We start from the raw sequence: 19970 nt of genomic DNA, 5'->3' as shown, positions 1-19970 counted from the left end.
CATAGTATTGTGAAACATCATACAATATTAACCAAAATTATGCTTCCAAAAAATAAGATTGAAATGAATGGAAGAGATTAGATTCTTATGCCAATTGGAATCTACGTACCTAAAAACACAAATGTTTCTTGCCAAAAAAAGAAAATTCTGATTTGAAGGGAGCAAACTGTTGTGTGAAGATCAGTATGTGGTTAAAAACAGCGGTTGCATTCATGAGAAATCACTGGATAAAATAGGACTGTCAACAAGTGAAAGGACCTTAAGGGTGTTTAAATTATAAGGAAGAAAAAAAGACATCAAGGGTTGAGTTTAGCTTTCAATTATAAAAACTTGGAAAGTTGATTATTAAAGTCAGTAGAGAATAGGTGAACTGCTTTCTTCAATCAAGTAAAGGCAGAAAGGCTGCGTAATAGAAAACTTGACAGAATAATCAGGTACAAGAGGAGGTTCTCCAAGAAGAGCAAACTGTTGAAACATTAAACGATAAGTTGACTTGAAACAAACCAAAGTCTCCATTTCTAGATCAGATCAAAACCAAATAAATACCTAGACAACACTAAAGCAAGTTGCCACGGATGTTGAACATCTCAAATAAAACCAGAAATTCTGAAAATATTCAGCAGGTCTGACAGCATCTGTGGAGAGAGAATACACAGTTTCCTCACATACAAACTTTCACCAGAACCCTAAAAGTCATAGCCTGTTTCTCTCTGCATGGATGCTGCCAGACCTGCTAAGTATTTCTACCATATTTTATTTTTATTTCAAACAACCAGATGAGTCTGCTAACCAATCTGGGTCATGTAACTTCATCAGTCAGAACAAGCTAGTTCTACCTAAACAGTTATTGACTAGCATTTGTCCAAGAAACATAGGTTTCCAATACATATCCAGTATGCCAGTAAATTTAAAAAGTTGCTGTTTGTCTTATGGGCTACCTTGGATGTTGTCACCTTGTCATTTATTTGTTTGCAATTAATTGCTGAGGCAGTGCAAGGATTCAGAGAAAACTGGAAGAACTCAGTGGATCGTATGGAGAGGAAGTGCAGCAATTGATAGTTCCTCTAGATGGAGCAGTGAGTTGCTCCTCGCCTATATTTGTAAGTGGCACATCTTGACATTCTGAAAGAAATCTTTAAATAATGTAGTTAAATGAGAATTCATTGATGTACTAATTTATTTTTCACCATGTGACATGCAGACCAACTTTGGCATATTTCAAATTTTGATGGCCAATTATCTCTATGCTCTTCAAAGCTCCAAAGTTTCAGTTTAGCTCAATGTGCATGAAAAAGCAACACAAAAGAGAAGCAAAATTTGAACTATTAAAGTTTCTCCAGCATTAAGCACAAAAGTCATTTGGGGAAGCGAATGCAAGATGGGCCTGGAACCTAAAGAGCAAAATGAAGAGGTTCAGGATGCTGAGGATCTCCCAGTGCAGGCTGGTATGCAATGCAGATGTTTATTCTTACTCCCAGTCATTCACATGTTCATGTAGTCTAGTCATTCTGACGAAGAGTCAAACATTAATTGTTATTTTCTCTCCCCACAGATACTGCCAAACAAGCAGAGTTTTTCAAGCATTCTCTGCACGTTTTAGTCATTTGCAAATTTTGTAGGCATTACAGCATCAAAGCACACTAATTATTGTCAAATCACACAAAGGGGCTTGTCACTGATAAAAGAATAACACCTGTTACACTATTGTTTCTATACAGAAAATCACTGAGAAACAGCCATCCACAGCCTCAGGATATGGAGATGATCACCACCTGCCAGTGTCAGAGTCAAACAGCACAAAACAAACCCTTCAGTCCAACCAGGCCCAAACTAAACTAGTCCTATCTGCCTTCACTTGGCCCAGATCCCTCCAAACATTTCCTATTTGTGTACTTATTCAAATGTCTTTTAAACATTGTAACTGCATCCACATCCAAACACTTCCTCTGGGAGGTTCATTCCACACACAAACCACCCTCCAAAAAAAATTTGCCTCATGTCTTTTTCAAATTTCTCTCCTTTCATCTTAAAAATGTTCCCCCTTGTTTTGAAATCCTTCATCCTAGGGAAAAGACAACTACCGTTAACTCTATCTATACATCTCATTGTTTTGTAAATGTCTATAAAGGTTACTTCCGAACCTCCTAGGCTCCAGTGAAACAGTGCTCCAGCCTATCCAGCCTCTCCTTATAACTCAGACCTTCCACACCCAGCAACATCCTGGTAAATCTCTTCTGAACCCTCTCCAGTTTAATAATATCCTTCCTATAACTGGACAACCAGAACTGGACACAGTATTCTAAAAGAGACCTCACCAATGTCCTGTACAACCTCAACTTGACTATCGAACTTCCCTTGGAGTTTGAAGGTCTGAGCAATGAAGGCAACATGCCAAACTCCTTTTTAACCACCCTACATGTGACGCAAACTTCAAGGAATTATGTACCTGAACCCCTAGGTCCCTCTGTTCTATAACAGTACTCAATGCCCTACCATTAATTATATTAGCCCTATCCTGATTTGTTTCACAAAAATGCAATACCCCTCGCATTCATCCAGTTTGAACTCCATCTGCCATTGTTCAGCCCATTAACCCATTTCATCAAGATCCCTTTATATTCTTAAAAATCCTTCTTCTCCATTGTCTACAATGCCACGAATTTTGATGTCATCCGCAAACTTACTAACCATGCCTTCTATATTCTCATTCAAATCATTTACATGAATGACAAACTAGACAGGACCACGAATCGATCTCTGTGGAACACTGTGTGATGGGCCTCCAGCCTGAAAAGCAACCCTCCACCACCTCACTGTCTCCTGCCACTAAACCAATTATATATCCAAATGGAAAGCTAACCTTGAAGTCCACATGACTCAACTTTATTAATTAGTCTACCATGAGGAACTTTATCTTAGGCTTTACTAAACAACATCTGCTTTGCCTTCAATCTTTTTGGTAACTTCCTCAAAACGAAATCAAGTTTGGGTGACATGATTTTCCTCACACAAAACCATGATGGTTATCCATAATGTCCAAAAGATGCTACCTTTTAAAATCACTTCAAACTGTTTACCCACAACCAAAGTCAGACTCACGGGCCTATAGTTCCCATGTTTCTCCTTACACCTTTTTTTAAACAAATGTACAACACCTTCCACTCATCAGGCATCTCCCCGTAGTTATGGATGATGCAAATATTTCTGTAAGGGATCTTGTAATTTCCTCCCTTACTTCCCACAATGAACTGGGATATATTAGATCAGATCCCAGAGATTTATCTACCTTTATATTCTCTCAAACTTTCTTTTCTGTAATATGAACTGTTTATAAAACATCAAAATATATTTCTCAGCATTGTCTAGCCTCCATTTCTTTCTGCACAGTAAGACAAATGCAAAATATTCATTTAGTATCTCTTCCATCACCTGGAGTTCAACACAAAGATGACCTTGACCATCAAGGGGCCCTACCCTTTCTCTAGTTGCCCTCTTGCTCTTAATTTATTTGTAGAATCACTTTGGAATATCCTTAACCTTATCTTCCAATGCTATCTAACATCCCCTCTTTGCCTTCCTGAGTTCTTTCTTAAGAATGCCCCTATACGCTAAAAACCGAAAGAACCGTGGATGCTGTAAATCAGAAACAAAAACACAAATTTATAGAAAAGCTCAGCAGGTCTGGCAGCATCTGTGAAGAGAAATCAGAGTTAATGTTTCAGGCCCAGTGACCCTTCCTCAGAATGTTCTTTATACTGATTAAAAGATTCAACTGAACCAAGTTAGTGATATCTAAAATAAGATTAGTTTATTCTGGACTAGAATCTCAATATCTTTACTCATCCATCGTTCCTTAATCTTAGCAGCCTTACCCTTCAGCCTAACATTAATGTAATGCCTCTGAACTCTCATCATCAATCCTTGAAAGCTTCCCACTTGTCAGACATTCTTTTACCTGGGAACAGTCTACTCCAATCAACTTTTAAAAGTTTGTGCCGCATACCATTAAAATTTGCCTTATTCCAATTAGAAACTTTAACTTTTAAAGGATGCTTATCCTTTCACATAACCATTTTGAAACTAATAGAATTATGATAGCTGGACCCAAAGTGTTCCCCCACTTTTACTTCAGTCACCTGCCTTGCCTTATTACCCAAAAGGAGATGTAGTTTCACTCCTTCTCTAGTATGAGCACCTACATATTGATAGAGAAAATGTTCTTGAACACATTTGACAAATTCTTCACCATCCAAACCTTTAACACAATGGTAGTCCCAATCATTGCTCACTTACGTCTCTCCCCACCTCCAAGAGTCAGCACAAATATATTCCCTCCAAGATTCAGGAGAGAACACTTGCGAAGCACACAGGCTAAGTTAGGACATGCAAGTAGCATTCGTAGAAAAGTAGGAACTTGCTGACAGAAGTGTCAAATCAATGCCCCTTCAGCTTCCTGTCCATTAGCAGGGGTTAAAAGTATTCTTGGCAATGTCCAAAGTAGGAGCCAGTGCCCATGGGTCTGCTCTGTCTGAATTCACCAAGCAGAGAAACTGGGGGATTGTATCCTGATGCAGGACCTCATTCTAATGCTGTGAGATACTGACACAGATCTCCGGACACAAAGTTGGGGTAAAAGCAGGGGGAGATTTGCCTGCTTATATAAGTCCAGTGATTTAAGGTTAAGATTTTCACCCTCATGCCTATTGGTTGTACTTTTCCAACGTTCTCCTACAATCCTCTAAGATTTCTGTATTCCTCTAATTACCACCTTTTATATATTCCTAATTTCCCTCACCTCTCCAGTAGCAGCTGTGCCTGATTCTAAACTGTTGCCTTCTTCTTTAAAAGGATCTTTCAAAACTAAATTAAAGCTTTGGTCATGTTACTAAAACTTATGTAGCTGGGCAAGTCAAATTTTCATTTATTACAAACCCGCTTCCATGAACGAAGCCTTAGAATAACTCACTTGGCTTATGCTTCCATATAAATGCAAGTTGTTGTGCACATGCTCATGACCTCATGATATGATAATATTAACTCTGCAGAAGTCTGTTTGCACAGATACAATACACTGGTATATTTCTTCATGACTGTCAAAGAAAACATGTCGCCCTTCCGAAACAAACAGCTAAGTGACAAAAACAGAAATTGCTGGAGAAGCTCAGCAGGTCTAACAACACCTGGGAAGAGGAATTAGAGTTAATGTCTCAGGTCCACTAACCCTTCCTCAGAACTAGAGACTTCTAAGTGACTCTGGAAAGAATTGGATAGTCCAAATTACAGAAGGAACAGGGATGGCTGCAATTCTGAAAGGACAGACCTAGATAGTGCTTTGATGCAAACATACATAAAGAAATAAAACCTTACTATTAGCCACTTCGGATTCAACAGATACTGCATCAAATTAAAAATAAATATTTGTATCATTCTCACCTGTGGGTTTGCTGTCCCCAGAGTTGTTCACATGCCATCGTTTCAACCAACGAACTAGTTTATTTGCACAGCTTTGTTCCCCTTGCTGTCCTATTATATTCTTCAGCGCTGCAGGTTTGTATTTATCCACCCACAGCAAACTCTGCTCTTCCTTCATTGAAGTTTGCAACTGAGGTTCACACTTCACTTCAGGTTGATTGCTGAAAGGATCTGCTTTGAACAAAATACTCCTCTTAGCACATCTTGAAGACTCGCCGTTTTCAGGTGTTGACGGACTGCCCTTGTTATCTTCACACTGTTTCTTCGATATCGGTGAAATCGTCTTGCTCTGGTGTTCGCCTTTCTGCATGATCCTCCCACCCTCTCTCGCATTATTTGATTTCTTCACCTGCAATTTTAAAAACAAGAATAAAATCTCTCTGCATTAAGTAAACAAAGCAGTTTAAATTAAATTAACCTTGCTAAAAACGGGAAAGATGATCCTACAATGATTAAGTCATCTGTAAACACTATCAAACACATTCTGAAATTTTAAGGGTGAGCTGCCTAATTGATTTGAACATGCACAAGTATTTACTTCATTTAAGTAGTTAATATGCAGTACTAAAAGCATGAGTCACTCGATTTGATTGCCTTAAATTTGTTAAAATGATAACTAAACCAGTAAACATTCTTGTCTGAGTCTCAATTTAAATCTTAAAAGGATTGAACTGATACCTACAACACTAAAATGAGTCTCAACAGTAATTTCAGTGAAACATATTCAGCAACCATCAGTAACTTTATGACTTGCTCAGGAGGAGTTAAACAAAGAATTCAATGAAGCACTTACAAGTTAAATTGCTGCAATTGTCAACTCTGAAGAGGAGCCACAGCACAGCTTGTGTCAGATTGCAACTTCAAGATTTCAAAACACACATACATGACAGCTCAAAGTTATGATCAGTTTCAGAGAAGTAATAATAGCAAACACTGCCAGTTTGCCATGAGTCCTCCCACAAAATACAGCCCATCATGTGCAGGGATGAAACAATTGATTTCATTAGGGTAGGTTGGAGTAATAGTAAGTAGATGAGATCTAACAACATCAGATCTTGTCTGGAATCCACTTAGCCCCAGTTGTGATGATACAATGGCTTTAAGAAGTGTATTTTGTCCTGCTTTTTTATTAAAATGAAGAGAGGCTGAGACCGAGGTGCCAAGTGGTCTCTTCCAAGTCAATAAAAGTAAGCAGCTTGTGAGGCCTTGGGTTTTTTTTAAGTTGGAACAATAGGAGCAGTATGTAGGGGTGGGGTCAAGCTCCCACAGAACCAGGATTTTAATTTAACTTTCAGCAGTTGCTGGGTCTTGAAGCTAGAAGTGAAAGCTGTTATTCCTCTGTTCGGCTGAAAGCTTGAGCTTTCTTCCTGCTGCTGGAATTACATGTGAGACAATTTACTTTACTGAATTTGTCTTTGCTGAGTGAGTGTGTTTATGGAATGTTACTATATTAGAAAAGTTACAGTTTAGTAATTAAATAATCTACTTTTCGGTTGAGTTTTCCAATACAGTTAATTTATTCCAATGCTTCTTTAGTTGGTTTGTATTTAACTGTTGTGTAAAAGTAAAGTGTGTTTTGCTTCAAGCCTGGTAGTTTGACCAATCAAATTGTATCTGGATTACAATGCCTTACAACTGCCTTTAAAACTAAAAAAGTTGGGATATAGACTATCTTCTAAATATATTTTATGGGGATTTGGTCTAGTCTGGTCCATAACAAACTGAGGTTCATCCAGGATCAAAATCTCTAATCCCAGGTTGGGTTTAGCATTACTGTACTCAAAGACAGTGGGTAGTGAGTGTTGGTGTTCTCTTTTCAGATGGTGCATTCAGTTGGTTTAAATAGGGTGTATAGCTCTCTCTCAGTCAATAGCTCTCTCTCAGTCAATAAGGACTACGGGGAGAATGCGGGTGTGGAGTTGAAATGCCTATCAGCCATGATTGAATGGCGGAATGGACTCGATGGGCCGAATGTCCTTACTTCCGCTCCTATGTCTTATGGTCTTAATAAGAATTTCCTGGGGGTAGAAGAAGTGAGCAAGGCAAAGCTTTTGGAATTGGCAGAAAAACTGGAGTTGGGGTTGCCTTTGTCAGTGTGAAAACGGGAGGTAATTGCAGCAATAGCCCAACGTTTAAGAATGCCAGAAATGTACTCTGAATCTTTGGAAATGGCTAAACTTCCACTGCAAATGAAACAGCTTGAATTAGAGGCAGTGGCAAGAGTGGAACTGAAAACTCAAATTCAACTTAAAAATGGCAGAGGTAGAAGTGAAAAGGAGTAGTGATGAGGCCAGTGAGGGAGAGGCCTAGTATGGATCTGTTTAAACATTTCCAAACATTGCCCAAGTTTGACAAAAAAACACTGAAGCTTTTTTCATTACACTTTAAAAAGCGGCTAATCAAATAAAACGGCTGATAACCTTGTGGGTATTGTTGATCCAAACAAAGTTGGTAGTAGACCTAGTGAGGTATTTGCAACACTGTCAGGACGACATATTGGGGGAATATAATGAAAATAGATCAGACGCTCTTAGAGATTATTGTTTTAGAAGAGTTCAAAACTTTACGTCCTGAAGTAAATCATTTGGAAAAGCACAGAGTTAATAATATAAGATTAGCAGCAGAAACAGATGACTGAGATGGCTTGTAAATCAAAGTTTGGCTTCTGACATCAATTTCAATCTTTAAGGAATAAAAATTGGGGAAAGGAGAAATCCTTAGGTGGTAAGGGAAAAGGAGATCTCATTGAAGATAGGAAAGATAGTTTTTACCACATGGTAAAAAGGAAACCCACGAGGGGAAAGTTAAAAAAAAAAGCTCAGGTGTTTTCACTGCAATAAAACAAGCCACATGAAGTCACCGAGTTGATGGTTTAGAAAAAGCACTGAGATGACGGATGTGAAAAAACAAGATAAGCCAATGAGTTTTGTTGAAGTGATTAAAGAGATCCCAGTACAAGCTAAAAAGCTGCAAAAGCATCTACACGTGATCATGGGTTAGTTAATAAGAGAGTACCTGATCTCTTTAAAGAATTTACCTGTGCAGATAAGGTTTACTCAGGTGTTCTAGAGGTAAAGAAATTAAAATTTTGAGAGATATGGGAGCAAGTCAATCTTTGATAGTGAGAGAGAGAGATAAGGAGATATCCAATTCAGAACAGGTATTGCAAGAAAAGCTTGCAATATGTGAACTTCCATTATTTTAGACGAGGTTGGAGAGTCCGGTGAAAAGTGGTGAAGTGTTAGGAAAATTCTCTGTTCCAAACACACATTTATCCTTGGCAATAACGTACCATTTATACTCTTGTATAGACTGAATTTTAAATACTTTTTTAAGCTGAAGTTAGGGGGTCAACATGAGGTATTGTTTGAGGAGATGCAATTCATGTGTAGTACGAGTCAAAAAAAAAATGGACAAACAAGAATCAGACCTCTATACAAACAAAAGAAAAAAAAATTATGGCAATTATTGAATATTTATCTACAAAATAACTGTCTCCATTCTGCCTGCTACAGTAGAATGGTACAGTAGTTCCCCCCTACACACAGGTGTACATTCCAAGACGTACCGCAGAAACCCAAAACCACGGATAGGTGCAAACTCATTCATTTAAATAGGAGATTTACCTTTCCGGCAGCCCCTGGTCCCTGGTTCTGGAATGTTCCCTGTAATATGTTCAGACCACGGTAAGCCACAGGTAACTGAAACCATGGAAACTAACACCACAGATATGACGGTTGCCCTGTACTGTCATACAATTACAGTAATTCTGAAAACCTGCAGCAGAGCGTGACGGCAGGTGAACTGGAAGACGCGCAATGGAGCAGCATGGCCAGCAGGTTGGAAAGCCAGAGCAGAGCACAACAGGCAGGCACACTGACTCATAAATGTTGATCTGTAACTGTGAAGAATTAGGGTTGACTTATACATGAGACTTATACATGGAAAACACAAGATTTTTTGGCCAAAGCAAGCAGTTGGCTTATACCTGAGATCGACCTATATACGAGTATATATGGTAAATGGATTATAGGTGGGAGTGATGCCTACTGTAGTTGAAAAGCCAGTGGAAAATCAGACAACTGAGGTATTACAGGAAGTATATCCTGTGATTTTTCTTGACTGTGTGGTTACAAAGCTACAGATTGACGCAGCAGAAATCGATGAGTAAAGATAAGAAAGTTGAAGTTCAATTATCAGAAACAAGGTTTGGATTAAATGGTCAAGAAAAAACAAGAACAGATGGAGGACAAAGCGGACATTTTTAGTTCAGAGAAATTAGCTGAATTACGATAGAAAGTTGAAAAACTGTCAAAAGCATTTACAGAAGAATCCATGTGAATCCCAAGAATGTTACTACCTTAAAACCAAAGTCTTGATGAGGGAATGGAGACCATTACATATTCAGGTGAATGAAAAATGGGCAGGTCGTCAAGTTGTATGACCAATGGGTTATAGAAAGGTGGTTTTTGTGGGTAGCATATGAATTACCAGTAGGTGGTCATTTGGGAGTAAGGAAAACATAAACCAAAATACAAAAGCTTTTTTTTGGCCTGGACTGCATAAGGGTGCAGCCAGCTTTTGCCAGACATGTCAAACGTGTCAGGTAATAGGAAAACCTCAGGCAATTATAACACCAGCACCCTTAATACCCATTCCCACTATTGAGAACTTTTGACAAGAATCTTAATTGATTGTGGAGGACCCCTACCTAAAACAAAAAGTGGGAATCATTACTTGTTGACCATAATAGATGTGCCTATTAGATTTCCAAAGGCAATTTTAAGCAGTATCACAATTAAAAGGATTGAAAAAGAAACTACTCAAATTTTTCACTAGATACAGATTACCCACAGAAGTACAATCAGATCAAGGGCCAAATTTTACAAAGTTATCCAAGGAAGTTATGGATAGTTTAGGAATAAAATAATTCAAATCCACCATGTAGAATTGCAGCAAGCAGTGGAACAGGGGCATCAAACTTTAAAGAGCTCATTAAGGACCTGTAGTCAAGAGAATCCAGAAAATTGGGATAAAGGAATTCCATTTGTACTTTTTGCAATTTGGGATTCACCTAATGAATCAATTAAATTCAACCTATTTGAATTAGTTTTTGAGCATGAGGTGAGAGGACCACTGAAATTAATTCAGAGGAAATTGATAAGTCAGAATTCAGAGACCACATAGTTGGATTGTGTGTCAAATTTTAGGGAAAGATTAAATAGAGTGAGTGAGTTGACTAGACAGCATTTAAAGGTAGCACAGCATGTGATGAGACAGATTAGATTAGATTCCCTACAGTGTGGAAGCAAGCCCTTCAGCCCAACATGTCCACACAGACTCTCTGAAGAGTAAGCCACCCAGACCCATTTCCTTCTGACTAGTGCACCTAACACGATGGGCAATTTAGCATGGCCAATTCACGTGGCCTGCACGTTTTTGGACTGAGGGGGGAAACCGGAACACCCAGAGGAAACCCACGCAGACATGGGGAGAATGTGCAAACTTCTGGAATCGAACCTGGGTCTCTGGTGCTGTGAGGCAGCAGTGCTAACCACTGAGCCACCGTGCTGGCCTAAACTAGGCAGGAAGGAAACAAGATCAAAAATTCGCAATTTGGCTGGTGGAGATAAAGTGTTAGTGTTTTTTAAAATATATTCATTTGTTGGATTTGGGCATTGCTGGCTGACCAGCATTTATTGCCCGTCCCTAGGTGCCCTTCAGTAGGTGATGGTGAGCTGCCTTACTGAAATCGCTGCAGTCCACCTGCTCAGGGTTGACCCACAATGACATTAGGAAGGGAATTCCAGTATACTGACCCAGCAACAGTAAAGGAACAGCAATATATTTCCAAGTCAGGAAGGTGAGTGGCTTGGAGAGGAACTTGAAGGTGGTGGTGTTCCCATATATCTGTTGCCCTTGTCCTTCTAGATGGAAGTGGTCATGGGTTTGGAAGGTGCTGTGAGGATCTTTGGTGAATTTTTGCAGCGCATCTTGTAGATACTACACTCTGCTCCAGATTGTTGGTGGTGGAGGGAGTGGATGTGGTGTCAATCAAGCATGCTGCTTTGTCCTGGTTGGTGTCAAGCTTCAAGAGTGTGTTGTTGGAGCTCCACCGATCCAGACAAGTGGAGAGTATTCCATCACTTGTCTGACTTGTGCCTAGCATATGGTGGACAGACTTTGGAGAGTCAGGTGGTGAGTTACTCACCACAATATTCCTAACCTCTGACCTGCTCTTGTAGCCACTGTATTTATGAGGTTAATCCAGCTGAGTTTCTGGTCAATGGTATTCCCCGGGATGTTGATAGTAGTAGGCTAACCCTTAAAGGCAAGGTTTACTGAGCCTTGTCAAAAGGAAATTGAGTGAGGTGAATTATTTCATAAGAATGCCAGATAGAAAGACTCACTGTATCATGTGAATACACTCAAAAGGTATTTTGACAGGAAAGGAAAGCAAAAGGAGAATGAGTTACTAGTTAAAATAGAGTGAAGAACCAAGTTCAGATGATTCTGAATTGGATTGAGCGTTCCTCAAATTCAATTGGACAATGAGGAAGTTCTCAAAAATTGGGATAAATTACTGAGTTACCTTCCAGAGGAAAATTGAAATGACCTGAGAGAGTTATTACAATCACGTGGAGATATGTGAGAATAAGCTGGGAAGTACTAAGCTAATTACACATGATATTGATATAGAAAATGCAATATCCTATAGTCTCAATCCTCTGAAGTTAGCACAGGTTCAAAAAAAAAGAGATTGAAAGCACGTTCAGATGGTACCCAATTACCTTCACAAAGTCAACGACATTATAAAATGAGACTCATATCCTATCCACATTTGGAAGACTATACTGAGAAGGGGGGAAAGTAACTTATATTTCCAAGTAGGACTTACTCAGAGGATACTGACAGGTACCTTTATTCAAAACAGCAAAGACAATTTTGGCTTTTGTGACACCAAATAGACTGCACCTGTTTAAAGTTATGCCATTTGACAAAAACTGCATCAGACACATTTCAAAGACTAACCAATAAAGGTTATTTCAGGATTACCCAATTGTGTGGCGTACACAGATGATCTGGTAATTTTTAGTCACACATGGAGGAGCTATTGGAATTGTTTAATCGATTTCAGGTGGTGGCTTGGTGATAAACCTGCCTAAAAGTGAGTTCACAAAAGCCAGAGTCACTTTCCTGGGCCACGTCTTCGGACATGAATAGATGGCCCTACACGATGTGAAAAGGTTATTTGGGAGTTTCCCAGACCACTGACGAAGGACATATTATGATTCTAGGGTCTAGGTGGTTTTTAATTGAAAATTCCTCCCAAATGTTAGCAGTGTGATTGCTCCACTGACTTGACTTGAAGAAATCTGAGGACTTTATAAACTGACCTCATTTTCAGCTGCAATCTCATACTTGGATCTCTTTCCTGGCAATCTACGAATTAGATCCAGCAATCCATCTTCATCAATTTGCTTTGTTCCAAAACTCTCAGCCTAAAAAAATTAAAATTCAATGAATACACTTTCCAGAAAGATCAATAAAGCAAAGAACAGAAATTTTGAAGATGTTGCTAACATCTGCTATTATCTCATTAGAATATATTAGTTTCATAATTGCGGTATCACAAAGGCCACTGTTAATGCCACAGAATCATCAGCACTCAGAACAGACTGCATCAGTTGTGCCTCATTTTAAGACTGGAGGGAACAGTGCTCAGCACATTGCACTAACAGATACTCACCTTGTCCAGTTTTGCTCGTCCACCTTCTCGACCAGTTACCAAGTAATTGGTTTTCTTGCTAATATTTCCTGTCAGCTTCCCTCCATAACGTTCGATTAAAGATTTAGCATCATCACGTTCCATGGACTCCAGGACTCCTGTAATAACGAACGAAAGTCCTTCCAAGCAGTTCTCAGCTCCCTTAATGATAAGAATTTGAATAATCATTCAAATCAGAAGAGACTCTGTGCACAAGGTATTTTTGATATCTGAGAAGGCAGAGTGTGAAGGACAGCTACAGGTGTAATAAATGTTCAGCTGACAAGTTTCATCTTCTATCCTGTCCAGGAATACAGGTACAGTATAAACAAACCCTACCCATGTACAGGAGCAATAGATGGAATGGTCCTTAGCACAGAAAACTCAGTGGTGATGACGGGAAAGAAACAGAGCCCCATTTGAGCATACTAGAGACACTAAGTCAGTGTATGACTAAAAACTAGGGAATAACCTAAACAATAAGAATTGCTACAGATTGGTTTTGATTTGAGAGAGGTGACAATGCAAACTCTTTAAAGGAAAGTAAAGAAACAAGACATTCTTGATCTATTGAAGAACAGATGCAATTGTTCTAGTCTGGCATTATGAAAACACCAAGGATTATTACATCAAATACACAGCACAGAAAGAGACCACTCAAATGTTAATGCTCCACTTAAATCTCTGCAGAAAGGCTATGAAATCTAAAGAACCCTGAATACACAAGTTTCAGAGGGTTAATAGTATTGGATTTCAAGAACAATGAAGCTCAAGTAATACACTCAAAAGTGTAGCATTACAACAAACACATTGAAACATTCAACGTAATTGCTACATCAAAGCATACTGCTCCTTTTTCCTTTAAGTAAACTTTCCTGCAAGTATCCTTACAAATCATGGTCACCAAAATTTAACACAAATGCTGACTGCCAGCTATTGATCAGTGATTGGAAATGAATGACAAATGCACAGGTATAAAAGTAGACATCCTTTCTTCCCTTCCCTTCCTCAGTGATGCCAATTCCCCAGCTTGAATGTAACCTTCAGTTCAGAATGGAAGTACAAAGAATTCAGTTTTCAGCTTGTACGTGCCCAAAGACATGTTGAAATTAAATAGCAAAGAGGAAAACAAAGTAGATTCCCTTTAATTAATCTCACAGATGCAACTACGAGATAGGATGAAAATCAATAGCTTACAGCACCTCGGAGGCCAAGCAAGTATTCCCAGTTTGCAAATCCTACAATGTAGAAAAGCCCTCTCTCTAATAAAATTGGAAGGTGCTTAATAAACCAACCGAGCCATATTCCACACACAAGTAAAAACAGAAACTGTTGGAAAAATTCAACAGGTCTGGTAGCATCTTAGAAAGAAAGCAGAGTCAATGTTTTGAGCCCAGCTGTCACATTAGACCTGCTGAATTTTTCGATCAGTTTATGTTTTTCTTTCTGATTTTCAGCATCCAGGTTTTTTTAAACCATATGCCATGTCTTTCCTAAGTAATTTAAAACAGCACACAGCTCAAGTGTATTCTGTTGGCAAAGATCGATTCTCTGCCTATGATTGCATGTCACTTCTATCAGGAATAAATGAGCCACGTTATGAACTTTACAGAGAATATGAACTCAAAATGTTAGGATAGGTGTTAGGCACTCAGGGTTGTACACTACCCAACAACAAAAACACAGATGTCATAAGTTGTCTAATTTGACACCCATTCATACAGGAGTACTCACTAGCTGTGAGCAAAAGAAAAAGATTCAAAGCACTTGCTTTTTCTTTTAAATTGCCAGCATCTTGGGAAGCCTATAGTTATTTATTGTTTTTTTCATGGAAAAACTTCAGCCAATTGATGTCAACTTACCAACCAGTCAGTACCTTTTCATCTTTTAATATAAATTATAGCGATCACTTGTAATTTGGATTCTTGCAATTATCACAGAGTGCAAGATGGAATGCTTTGGAAACATGTTTTAGCAACAGAAATTCCCCAAATAAGTTATGAAACATTTTCTAAAATACCATTAATACCAATAATAGCAGGGAGAGGCACTGGTGGAATCATCACTGGACTGTCCAGAGACCCAGGTTCAAACCTTGCCACGGCAGACAGTGGAATTGGAATTCAATAAATAACTGGAATTAAGATGATGACCATGTTTCCATTGTCAATTGTCAGGAAAACCTCATCTGGTTCACCAATGTCCTTTAGGGAAGGAAACTGCCATCTTTATTTGCTTTGGCCTACACATGGCTCTAAACTGACAGCAATGTGTTTGAGTCTTACCTGCCCTCTGGGCAGTTAGGGATGGGCAATAATTGCTCGCCTAGCCAGCGATGTCTTTATTTCATGAATGAATAAACAATACAACCTTTGTTCTCAAACTGTCTTTTAGACATTTGACATCCTTCCTGAAGGAAGGTTAAATCTGTTCTTAACCAACAACTTGCATACATAGTGCTTTTTTTTGTGATGCACTTCATTAAAGATTTAAATAAATGAACCTCTAAGTGTCACCTCTCTTAATTCAAAAGTAAGCTAATATGTACATCTTCCACTAATATCTACTTCCATATTTAAAAACCTCATGTCTTCTTGTATTGTGCAACGCCCATCAAATCAATAAACGCCTTCAATTTCAAGTCTCTTTCTAGCCCTCTTCAGTTTATCCTAGAGACCTTTTCGGTGCCATTTTTTAAAAATTCATGCACAACATATGGGATTCACTCAAGATTAGGGATTCACTCAAACTGAGCCAGCAACTTTCTGCTTTGGTTTAAAAATGCACAAGAGTTGAATTTCAGAAGTGACATTTGTGCCACAGAAGTGCCAGGCAGTGCCCATTTTCAACAAGAGAGAATCTGACCATTACCCTTTGACATCAATGGCATTACTATCGCTGAATCCTACACCATCAACATCTTGGGGTTACCACTGAACATAAACTGAAGTGGACCAACGATATAAATACTGATGCTGTAAGGACAAGTTAAAGGTTAGGAATCCTGAAGAAAATAACTCTGCTACTGACTCTCCAAAGGCACATGTCAAAAATGCAATGGAATGCTCCCCACTTGTTTGGATGAGCGCAACTCCAACAACACTCAGGAGGTTTGACACTATGCAGTACAAAACAGCTCACTTCATTGGCACAACATCCAAAAGTATCCATTCCCTTCACCACAAATACTCAATACACTCTGCTGCCACTATCTACAAGATACACTGAAGAAATTCATTTCTGTTCCCTTGACAGTACCTTCCAAATCCACAATGACTACCATCCAGAAGGACAGAGCAGTTGCTACATGGCAACAGCACCACTTGCAAGTTCCCTTCTATGTCACTGAGCATCCTGACATGGAAAAATAATGTCATTCCTTCTGTGTCATTGGATCAAAATCCTGAAACTCCCTCCCAACAGCACCAAGAGTGTAGCTACACAAAATGGCCTGCAATGGGCAGTCAAGAAGGCAGCTCACCACCACTAGGTGAGCAATAAATGCTGGCCCAGCCTGCAATGCCCACATCACATGAATGAAAAAGATCTCGTTTCACATTGAAAAGTAACCTACTACCTTGGTTAACTGTATATGTATAAGCCATAAAACCATGCCAATGCAATTAATTTTAAATAACTTTTTAAGTTCATACATAATTTAATATCTACAAATTAAGAATGCACAGGCTTATGGGAAGTCATCAGGAAGAATAGCACAAAGTGAAATACTTATTTGGAGAGCTAATGCAGACACAGCACGTCAGCGCTCTAACAACTTTCAGATACTGGTACAATGACAATGTCACTGATCATAAAAGAACACAACAGCATGTGCTGGCTTCCAAACACATTAGTTTCTATTGAAGTTACAAAAATGAACTCTTACAAATACAAACCATCTTTGGTTCATTTGCTTCCGCATCTTTTCAACCAACATACCTGAGGGATTTCTTTAGACCCCAGAGCTCGAGGACCATCACGGTTCAGGAAGCTACGGTAGGCCAGGTAATTCTGACGCTTCTTTTCAGCGGTCTCTGGGTTCTCAGACTAGAGAATAAAGATACAGAGTGCACCGTCAGAAGCTGTCTTCAAAATACCAAGTGACCCACAAAAAAAACCGCTCAGACTTAACACACTTCTGCTGAACACATTAATCAGAAAACATACTTTTCTGATTAATGTGTTCAGCAGAAGTGTGTTAAGGCTGGAAAATAGAATTGACTACAGCAACTGTTTTATTAACTGGCACCTTTGGGACCAGGAGTGCATTGATTGATCTAATATTCTACATAATCAATATAATGCACAAGGTATACACATCAATTTTATCCTTTATTCATAGCATAAATAATAATGCAACTTTGTTTTAAATAAAACTTAAAAGCAGACAGCCTTCTCACTCATACCCTCAACTGGACATTGCATTAGATTACAGTATTTGAGAAACAGACTCGAAATTGAATCAACTGTTAATATTTTATGCAGCCATTCCAGTGAAGTATATTTGCAATGACAAACAAATTAAAACACTATCATAAATGGACAGAATAATACAGTAAACTTTATAATCTTTGCCAGTTTATCAATAGTGCCAGTTCATAAGGTGCCAATTAAAACAAAGATTGCTGTTTATCGATCTATTCCTTTAGACAGCAGAATATCCAAGTTGCAAAATAAAATGGTCTCGCCAAACAGCTGATATTTTAATAAATATTCTTTCAAAATTATGAAATCTAGTCAAACCTGTCAACCTAGTTGAGATGATGATTCCAAATAACTTGCTAAATGATTAAATGCAATGTGGGACAAAACTTTTACACAGATTGGTTCAGGCTTGAAATGCACCACCTGGAAGTGTGGTGGAGACAGGTTCAATTGAAGCATTCAACTGTGTATAAGATGATTATTGAAATATAAATAATGTGCATGGTTATGGAGCCAATGGCTCTGAGTGATTATGCTCAGACAGCTGATGTAGACATGATGGGCCAAATGGCCATGAGCTGTACCAAAATACAAAGAACATTACAGTGCAGGAACAGATCCTCCGGCCCTCCAAGCCTGCGTAGATCCAGATCCTCTATCTAAATCTGCCGTCTATGTTTTAAGGATCTGTATTCCTTTGCTCTGTGCCAATTCATGTATCGGTCTAGATACATTTTAAATGATGCTATCATTCCTACCCCTACCCCTCCTCCAGGTGGTGATTTCCAGGCACCCACCACCCTCTACGTAAAGAACATTCTATGCATATCTCCCTTAAACTTCTCCCCTCTCACTTTGAACTGGCGACCCCAAGCCTAGCAATTAAGTCCTCCATTCTGGGAAAAAGTTTCTTGCTATCCACCCTGTCTACACCTCAACAAATTTGTTTCCCCCTCAACCTCCTCATTTCCAATGAAAATAATCCTAGATCTACTCAACCTTTCCTCATAGTTCGCACCCTCCATACCAGGCAACATCATGGTGAACCTCCTCCGTATCCTCTCCAAATCATCCACATCCTTTAGGTAATGTCGCGGCGACCAGAACTGTACACAGTATTCCAAATATGGCCGAACCAAAGTCTTATACAATTGTAAGATGACCTGCCAACTCTTGTACTCGATAACCCATCCAATTAAAGGAAATCGTGCCGTATGCCTTCTTGATTACTCTACTGACCTGCGCTGTTACCTTCAGGAAACAATGGACCCGAACACCCAAATCTCTCTGTACATCAATTTTCCCCAAGACTTTTCCATTGACTTTGGAATTGCATCTTCCAAAATGCATCACCTCGCATTTGTCTGGATTGAACGCCATCTGCCATTTCTGTCCAACTCTCCAATCTATCTATATTCTGCGACAGTCCCCTTCACTATCTGCTACTCCGCCAACTCTGCAAAACTTGCTAATGAGACAACCTACACATTCCTCCAAATCATTTATTTATATCAAAAACAACAGCGGTCCCAGCACATATCCCTATGGGACACCACTGATCACAGGTCTCCATTTTGAGAAGCTCCCTTCCACTACTACTATCTCCTGTTGCCCAATCAATTCTCCATCCATCTAGCGAGAACACCCTGGACCCCATGCAACTTAACCTTCTTCATCAGCACACCATGGGGAACCTTATCAAAAAAAAAACTTTTGGGATTCTGGGAAAGGTTTAAATATTTATTAAAGCCTTCGACAAGGTTCTGCATGGCAGACTAATTAGTAAAGTTACATCACATGGGGACTCAGGGCGAGCTTGGCAGTTGGATACAAAATCGGCTTAACGGAAAGTGACAGTGTGATTGTGGAGGGTTGTTTTTCAGATTGGCGACCTATGACCACGGTACCCCACAGGGATTGACGCTCTGTCCACTTTTAGAGTCAGAGATGTACAGTATGGAAACAGACCCTTCGGTCCAACCAGTCCATGCCGACCAGATATCCCAACCCAATCTAGTCCCACCTGCCAGCACCCGGCCCATATCCCTCCTTTCTATTCATATACTTAAATGTTGCAATTGTACCAACCTCCACCACATCCTCTGGCAGCTCATTCCATACATGTACCACCCTCTGCGTGAAAAGATTGCCCCTTAGGTTTCTTTTATATCTTTCCCCTCTCACCCTAAACCTATGCCCTCTAGTTCTGGACTCCCCGACCCCAGGGAAAAGACTTTGCCTATTTATCTTATCCATGCCCCTCATAATTTTGTAAACCTCTATAAGGTCACCCCTCAGCCTCCGA

The 19970-nt window shown here is 39.3% G+C and overlaps 1 protein-coding gene across 4 annotated transcripts in view; it reads right to left on the bottom strand.

Moving 5' to 3' along the window:
* rfc1 (replication factor C (activator 1) 1) overlaps window positions 1-19970 on the bottom strand; it is an 86922-nt gene that overhangs the window by 23572 nt on the left and 43380 nt on the right. For all 4 annotated transcript variants that reach the window (XM_043692892.1, XM_043692868.1, XM_043692878.1 and 1 more), the window contains exons 10-13: window positions 17180-17287; window positions 13223-13402; window positions 12870-12974; window positions 5434-5821 (exon numbers count right to left, since the gene is read on the bottom strand). In XM_043692892.1, the coding sequence (XP_043548827.1) occupies window positions 5434-5821; window positions 12870-12974; window positions 13223-13402; window positions 17180-17287 (781 nt within the window). The remainder of the gene's footprint in view (window positions 1-5433; window positions 5822-12869; window positions 12975-13222; window positions 13403-17179; window positions 17288-19970) is intronic.

This window comes from Chiloscyllium plagiosum, chromosome 1 (assembly GCF_004010195.1).
Source record: "Chiloscyllium plagiosum isolate BGI_BamShark_2017 chromosome 1, ASM401019v2, whole genome shotgun sequence".
NCBI classification, from domain to species: Eukaryota; Metazoa; Chordata; class Chondrichthyes; order Orectolobiformes; family Hemiscylliidae; genus Chiloscyllium; species Chiloscyllium plagiosum.
Note: the sequence above shows the minus strand (reverse complement) of the source record. Positions and strands in the feature narration are given on the sequence as shown.